Source organism: Agaricus bisporus, assembly GCF_000300575.1.
Source record: "Agaricus bisporus var. bisporus H97 unplaced genomic scaffold AGABI2scaffold_11, whole genome shotgun sequence".
Lineage (NCBI taxonomy): Eukaryota > Fungi > Basidiomycota > Agaricomycetes > Agaricales > Agaricaceae > Agaricus > Agaricus bisporus.
The window spans coordinates 1,197,808-1,205,438 of record NW_006267346.1 but is presented as its reverse complement, the minus strand read 5'-3'; the positions used below and the strand labels follow the sequence as shown (position 1 = coordinate 1,205,438).

Genomic DNA, 7,631 nt, shown 5'->3' with positions numbered 1-7,631 from the left:
ACGCGACTCAGGAATCCTTGAATGTGAATGAGAGCGATAAACAACCATTAATCCGAAAGGCGCAGCGTTACCCTGTCACTGTGAGTATTCTCTCTCAATTAATTCTTCCACATCTCATATTGTACAACAGGCAGAGATGCTAGAGGAAGATAACATGTCATGGTGATCACCCAGATGAGTCTGAATGGGAGGTCGGAAGACTGAAGTACGCAAGGTGGAAGGGATTCGAGTTGGAATCTTCTATCTCGTTCACAAAGTCACCGCCGTCGAACATCCACCAGCCAGGAAGGGGAGTTTTGAATATTGCATGGTCGTCTCCTGTATTTGTCCGACATCTCTTCGCCATTATCTATAACTTGTAGCCCAACGAACTTGCATTGTTGTTATCTATGTAATATATTTCAAACTACACCTACCACCCTCCGACGTTTCAGCGCTCAGCACTGACCGCCTTGAGGGCAGTTGAGGGGCGTCTGAATGATTCTGCAGCTATTTGGCGAAGCTTTAAGCTTTAGGTCTCCAGGCTCACGCTCCCTACGATGGCTCTCCCGAACATGTTGTAATGAACGGTGACATCAATTCTTGATTTTCTTGAACGACAACCGGTGGTATACGATCATACGTAAAGCGAGTTGTCCAACAGATAGCTGAGCCTCGTCAAGCTCGCGAAGCCCCAAGTAATAATGAGAATTTATCACAAGGTCAAACAGTTGGGATTGCCGAGCGTGTTCCGAAATGCCCATTCAAATTCACTGATGCAGATACTTAGTTGACCCGTCGCTGTTTCTCGAGCTAAATTTCCCTGTAACCGGCATAACATGAATTTGTTTTCCGGTTCCGCGGAAGATCCAAAACAAGAAAAGTTCCAAGTTGAAAGTGCGGTTCTATAAATGAGAACATTAAACAAGTGGTTATGCATAACATTAATAAATGTCGTCTAGTAATGATGAACCTCCTCTCGCTCACGACCCCTCATAAACGGTGGTTCAGTACCCTTGTAGTAGATATCGGTCCAGAGATCCTTATCAAGAGGTTCTGGGGAAGCTTTCGCCTCTTCCACAGCAGCGTCAACTTCCGCCTTGGCTGCCTTGTCAAGAGCCTATCACGGCCAAATCAGTATCGGGATACGACGGAACGACTGCAAAACTAAAACCCACCTTCAGTTCTTGTTCGGTCGCGATGCCCCATTCTTCAATGTACCGTTGCAGACCACGAATAGGATCTTGGGTGCTACGCATACGTTGAACTTCTTCACGAGTACGGTAAGTTGTTCCAGGATCGGACATGCTGTGAAATGGGGATGAAATCATTAAACCAGGGACGTGACGCCACAGCAAAAGAATACATACGAGTGACCACCATAGCGATATGTCACGAATTCAAGAAGTAGAGGTCCATTTTCTTTTTCAACAGCCCATTGGCGAGCAAATTGAACAGCTTGCTTCGTTGCAATGATATCCATTCCATTGACCTGACAAAGACATCATCAACCCTACCGCAATGCTGAAAAGATAAAAATAAAACCGACCTGAAGGCCAGGAATTTTATCACCACGAGTGAAATACTGGGTGTTGGAGGAGCTTCGCTCGGCAGAGGTACCCATACCATACTTGTTGTTTTCACAAACGAAAACGGTAGGAAGGTTCCAAAGTTTTGCCTTTGAAAGTCATTAGCACCTCGCAGGGTTCATCGATAAAGCAGCAAAGTACCATGTTGAAAGATTCGAAGACTTGACCCTGGTTACTAGCACCATCACCGTAAAGAGTAAAGGTACAGTGCTTCTCGCCAAGATATTTTTGCGCAAAAGAAATACCAGTACCAACGGGAACTTGAGCACCGACGATACCATTACCCCCAAAGAAGGTTGGTGTAAAGATGTGCATCGAACCACCCTTGCCATGCGACATGCCAACTTGACGCCCAAGAAGTTCACCAAGAACGCCAGTAATCGTACCACCGCGCATTACGGCAAAGGGGTGACAACGGTAAGCGGTAATGACCCTGTCATTCTTTTCAATCCCGTTTTCCAAGCCGACCGACACAGCTTCCTAAAGAGCCAGAATTTAACACCAGTACACACGAAGCAGAATAAAAACATACCTGACCAATGGCCAAATGACAAAAACCGCGGACGAGCTTCGCCTTATAGAGAGCATCTGCAGCCATCTCCATACGACGCATAGTTTGCATCTGGCGGTACATTTTGAGGAGCTCGTCACGGGTTACCTGAACCTCAAGGTCGGGCTTGTCGCAATTATAGGAATGGAAGGATTCCTCATGAATTTTAACCGTCAGAGGCTGCGAAGGGTCCGAAGGCGTATGTTTGAGCGACGTCGTGTCAGCGGAGGTCTGGATCGAACGAAGACCAAGCTGGGGCTAGTCAAGGTCAGTGCATATAATAACGAGTAAACAGCGCGTCCAGAACGTACGAGGCGACGAGGAAGACGGGTCCGTGCGAGTGAGGCCATTTGAAAGCTGAAGCGGTCAAGGAGGCAAACGGGGGGCCAAAACACCACCTCTCGGCTTTTGCCGTAGCAAACAACAACAAATCCAATCTAATGTTGGACCATCTTGAATTACTCACATCTGCGGTCAAACGTAAAATAAACCCTCGACCAAGCCTGACAGTCATAGCATTGCCATGGCCTGAGCTGGCGATCTCACTGTTTGAAAAAATATACTCCATACATTGTCGTCAACATCGCTTCCAAAGAGTCGGATACTACCGCTTAAATTCATCTGTTCACTCAGTCGTCTCATGAAAATCCACTCGAAATCAAAGCATATTAGAAAAGGATGGGAAAAGAATAAGAGAAAACAAACAGCTCATGGGGTATCATACAATAAAATCTCCCATCCCCACCTAACAAATTTTCTTTTTTTTACAAAACCATAAGCGGTTACTCTCACATCGTCACAGACGCATATCCGAAATTCGATCCTTCCAACCCTCTCGCCACTAATGTAAACTGATTTGCCGCATCTCTCGTCCTTCTAAGTGATCGTGACCTTACAAGTACAAGTCAGCACACAAAAGATTCCAATCAAACAAGACACACCCAACGATGCCCTTAACAAACTTCTCCTTATCTTCCACAGACGCTTTACTCTGTATAAAGTCCGGCTTGAAAAAATAACCAAACTGTTAGTTAAGTCTTGGACAAAGATAAATACAACTCACAGAGTATAATGTCTCTTTCATCCATTCACTAGCCGTACCCGAATCATTAGTCTCAACGCTCGTCCCAGCACGACTCATCAACGTTCCCAAAACCTCGATCAAATTCGGTACCACACTCCTAGGAGCTATCCCCGCAAATCCTTGTAATACGGCACGCATAAGTGCTCGACCGTGACGCGCCACGAGAGCACATTTGTGTGGCATCAGTTCATCAGTAAGAGCACTTCTATGAATGAGCGTCGACTGGATGATTTTTTCAAAAAAGAGGAAATATTAATTCCAGATATCGTGACAAGGTTAGGATAGAAACGTACAATGAAATTGCTTGCAGCAACGAGAGAATATCGTTCTTGTAAACTCAAGGCCGTGATTGCACACTGCATGAGGGTATCTAAACCACCCTCGGGCAGTAAATAGAACTGCCCTGTGAAGTCTTGCGCCACCTGAGTACCAAAGATCAATTCAACAATCTAAACTTGATATAAGACACCACTTACCCGATCCATACAACCGAAGAATTCCTGAACGATATCTGGATTCTAATCAGAATTCATAAAACCTGTCAAAAAAGCGAAAATATGAAGAAATAACTATCCACTTACACGTTCCATAGCACCAGCTACGCCCATAACACTCAAACCAGCACCCAACAAAACAGGCAAAGCACTCCTCACAACAGCTTCCGCCTCAGGTTTCGGACCAGGTTTCAAAGTCAAAGCGAACAACGGCGGATTCAGCTGCGCAATCAATATCGTCGCCAAAGTGATCCAAGCAGCAGTCAACTGTCGTTGAATCGCCATACAGACTAATTCAAGAAGTGGACCGGCGGGAAGAGATATTAATGTTATATCCGTTGGGAGGGATGTTATCGATTTGAATAAGTCGCTGAGGGCCTATTTTGTGATAGATGAATGGGTTAGTACATTTTCGGTCAGGAAAGACGATGATATATCTATACTTACCAGCCCAATGCCAACATCCGTACTCCAGATCTCAACCACACTCCTCACAACATCAAAGATACTTTCTCTCAACTTAACCATCCTCCCATCCTGTCTCGCAACATTAATCTTCTCCAGTTCCGCAGGTTCAAGCTCTCCATCAAGTAGTCCCTCCGAGGTATGCGTTAAACCTTTAGCTACACCTGATAAAATCTCAAGCTGCAGTATCGCCACAGCTCTAGCATCATCAGGTAACTATGCATCCCATAATTGGTTCGGTTGTAATGTCTTTAAGATGATATGCGGCACGCACCGAGGCAGACGAATGTAAAGCTTCATTTAGCTTCTGTACAATCGGGCTCACGATAACCTGAGTGAGATAAAAAAGTGTCAATCATAGTCGCTAACCCTCTGTTATCTGCTAACCTCAAGGGGTGGTATCGCCTGTTCAGGCGGTAACGCTTGCACCACGCTCGCAATCGACTGCAACACCTTTCCTTTCTCCGAATCCTAGGTAAAAACAATACCCAAGAATCAATCAAAACCTCTATTCAACCACCGCCAATAAGTCATAGAAAGAACAACTCACAGGAATGCTCCCTAAACCACTATGTAATTCTCCAAAAGCAGAAATATGTGGTGCTAAGGCTTTCCTATTCGAATCACATAAATTCCTCAACGCAACACCGGCCTGAAGACATAACGCAGGATTTGGCAAGGCGCTGACGACATAGGAAAGAGCCGCTAAGAGAAGCGCTTGAGCTCGAGAGGTCTGCTGCGGTTGTGGGGATGGTACTTGTAACGAGTCTGCGAAAAATGGTGATACGGCTGGCGTGGCAGTTGGCGTCCTTACAGGTGTCGCTGCACCAGATACTGGAGCTGACGAATTTGGAAGGTTTGCAAACCAAGATGAGTAGGCGCCTAGCAAACACCACGTCATTCGAGTGGTCACCAATAAGCGGCAACGAGGACGACGCACCGATAACACCTAACATCGTCCTTCTTACTCTTGGTTGTCCAGTTTGCGGTAATCTTCCAAGTATCTCGGGACCAAATAGCCGGGGCAGGTGCGGTGTACTCTCTGTCAAATCGATAGCTTCTTGAATAGACATTATACAATGTAATGACGCCTCTATGTCCTGAAAAACAGATAATTAGGCTAGGGATGATGTGCGAGAGGCAAGAGTGAGGTATATGTGTACAATTGAACTCACCTGCCAACCATCCTCTTCCCGCTTGGCGTTTAATCTCTCGACGAGATCATTCACATAATATCCGAGCATGTCCTCACGCAGGACATAATACCTGGAGAACAAATATATGTGCTCCTTGAAAGGATTTAAAGAAAAAGAGGAAACGTACGCGTTAATTAGTGTATCGCCCACATCCCTCCTATACCTACAAATCACGCATCAGCATCACAATTATTTCATTTCGGGTGCAGGACGCGACTTACACTTGGAATTTATCCACCTGATCTGGAAGAATTTATCATAAAATACGAGAAAGATAAAGCACATGGGGAGACTCACCTTTACCCCACCCTGAACTTGGCGGGGGAAAGGTCACCTTCTTCCTCAAAACTTGTACAAGTTCGATATAGACCTCTTTAGCGACTCTAACCTGTTCCTTTTCTCTCGTATCCATTATAGCATCATTATTAATACCAATCGAATCCTCATGATCATCAATTGAAGTAATACCGTCCCCTGCCACGTCCTTCCCGTCGTGATACTCCGTTCCCCATAGGGCTTCTTGGAACAGATACCAGAACCCCAACGTCATCTCACTCTCTTCTTCATCAACGCCAAAATAGCCAGGATGTCCGGTAAACGCCAGTATTAATCTCAAAAAGGTATGTACGAGATGAGATTTTGCGATTTGTGCCCGTTGACCAACTTGAGGCTGTTGATGGTTTCCGTTGATCGGCGATGATGGTAATTCAACTTGAAGCGCAGGTGGGACTATAATTGATGTAGCCACTCTCGAAGCAACATTCTGCGCCAAATAGAACGTCGAATGATCACCTAATGCAACAATTAATTTGCAAGTCGACCTAGCGACGGGGGAGATATCTCCTGAGGAAACTACGTCTCTGACGATAGATGTTCCCACACGATCTAGCCAGAATAGTAGAGGTTCCGTTAGAGATCGTGTACCAGAACCGTCTGAAAGTGCGGATTTGGAAAGTATTTCTTGGAGGGCATCAGATGCTGAGATGAATACGTCTTCGTGGGTGGGATTGAGGAGGGATATGAGCATAGGTATGAGGGGTGTGAGATCGCTAAAGCAATCGAGTTTGAGAGTTACAATTGCCTTCAAGAAGATGGCATATACCTGGTTGGAAAGATTGTCATCCATGCTTGAAGACAACGAAGTGCAGATTGGATTTGATTTGCAGGGACTGTTGGTTGAATTGAAGACGTGATGGCTTGCACTACCATTGGGACGGCGTCCGATAGCGACTGCGACATTTGAGCCCTGGATTTCGGATCAAATATTCCAGATGGAAGAAACACGCAAGAAAACTCACTTGCTTTGTGCCAGAAGGTCGGCATTTGGTATTTCTTCTGCTACGATTGCCAGGAAATCATGGATCTGCTCGGTCGAAGCGCCGTGGCCAGAGAACATGGTAACACAAGCCATTATCCAGTCGGACCATCGAGTCGGGTGGCCGGGGACCAGCTTAAGAGCCAGAGACGTGAGCTATTCGAGTTGTAAAGTTCAGCGGAGATGGTCAAATAAAATGAGAACGCGACATACCGCAACAAAAAGCTTTCGTAAGACAATTTTGCTACGTCTCGCAGCAACAGAATGAGCTGCTAACTGGATGAAGAGGTCTCTGAAAGCTTCGACATGTTCTCTCGGAATATAGTCCCTGTAGCCCGAAAAGTTGAGCGTGGCTCGCCAGACCAGAAGATGAAGATTACTCACCAATCTCGGACGATCTTGACCTGGGCAGTATGGGCACCAAAGAACTGAACATTCTGATCTGGATGTTCGAGCAAGGGGATAATGAGACCCCACGCCTCTGGTCTCTTTTGGATTTCAAAAAGTTCCTGCTGGAGGAGTTTGAGGTGTTGAGGGTCGGTTGTTTGCGGAGATGGGTTGTAAGCTTGGGTGATGAGCTGGGGTGTGACTCAGATAATTGGACTGGATTGAGTGTTTGTGTCGACTGACTTGGATGGCCTGGAGAATGTCTGACTGCTGCAGCTGGGGCAGAACACTCATCGAGGAATAGGTGATAAAGCGAAATCTTCCCACGCTTTCATCTCTTGACGCGACTGTAATTTTTTTCCTCCCAACTAATCCTCGTCGACGATAAGATATTTACCCTCCTGTCACCTAATTTTTGTACTGGCGCGATCCCACCAAGCCCTCCAACTTCGAATAGCCCGCCAAACTATTAATGGAAAGAGAGAAACTGCCGACACTCCGAATAGTGTGGAAACATCTAAAAATATAGACTCCTCGACGTAGAAAGATGACCTATTGGCAGATCAGGGATG

General features: G+C 45.9%; 2 protein-coding genes across 2 annotated transcripts; both read right to left on the bottom strand.

Annotated features, from left to right (window-relative positions):
* Positions 1 to 848: 848 nt before the first annotated feature.
* AGABI2DRAFT_195227 (mitochondrial pyruvate dehydrogenase E1 component beta subunit) lies at positions 849 to 2,486 on the bottom strand. The gene is made up of 7 exons (XM_006455864.1): positions 2,430 to 2,486; positions 2,101 to 2,376; positions 1,710 to 2,048; positions 1,526 to 1,657; positions 1,350 to 1,468; positions 1,158 to 1,287; positions 849 to 1,099 (listed from the first exon to the last, which is right to left on the bottom strand). Exons 1-7 carry the CDS (start codon positions 2,466 to 2,468, stop codon positions 938 to 940), a joined length of 1,197 nt encoding a protein of 398 aa, XP_006455927.1. The 5' UTR covers positions 2,469 to 2,486; the 3' UTR covers positions 849 to 937.
* A 420-nt stretch (positions 2,487 to 2,906) lies between these two features.
* On the bottom strand, positions 2,907 to 7,353 carry AGABI2DRAFT_121839 (hypothetical protein; the record flags this gene model as incomplete). Its single annotated transcript, XM_006455863.1, has 20 exons — positions 2,907 to 2,994; positions 3,060 to 3,124; positions 3,182 to 3,424; positions 3,496 to 3,624; positions 3,679 to 3,720; positions 3,784 to 4,074; positions 4,144 to 4,377; positions 4,436 to 4,492; positions 4,549 to 4,632; positions 4,712 to 5,043; positions 5,102 to 5,261; positions 5,337 to 5,427; positions 5,485 to 5,520; positions 5,579 to 5,600; positions 5,655 to 6,406; positions 6,460 to 6,603; positions 6,656 to 6,828; positions 6,886 to 7,000; positions 7,057 to 7,250; positions 7,303 to 7,353. The coding sequence occupies 20 exons, from the start codon at positions 7,351 to 7,353 to the stop codon at positions 2,907 to 2,909; spliced, it is 3,303 nt and encodes a 1,100-aa protein (XP_006455926.1).
* Positions 7,354 to 7,631: the final 278 nt, after the last annotated feature.

What these genes read in the sequence shown, in the direction of transcription:
- AGABI2DRAFT_195227 (XM_006455864.1), bottom strand. Translation starts at nt 2,468, where the DNA reads ATGGCCTCACTCGCACGGACCCGTCTTCCTCGTCGCCTC. An exon ending in AAATTCCTGGCCTTCAGGTC is followed by an intron (nt 1,469 to 1,525) that starts GGTTTTATTTTT and finishes CTTTGTCAGGTC; the next exon opens with AATGGAATGGATATCATTGC. An exon ending in CGACCGAACAAGAACTGAAG is followed by an intron (nt 1,100 to 1,157) that starts GTGGGTTTTAGT and finishes TGGCCGTGATAG; the next exon opens with GCTCTTGACAAGGCAGCCAA.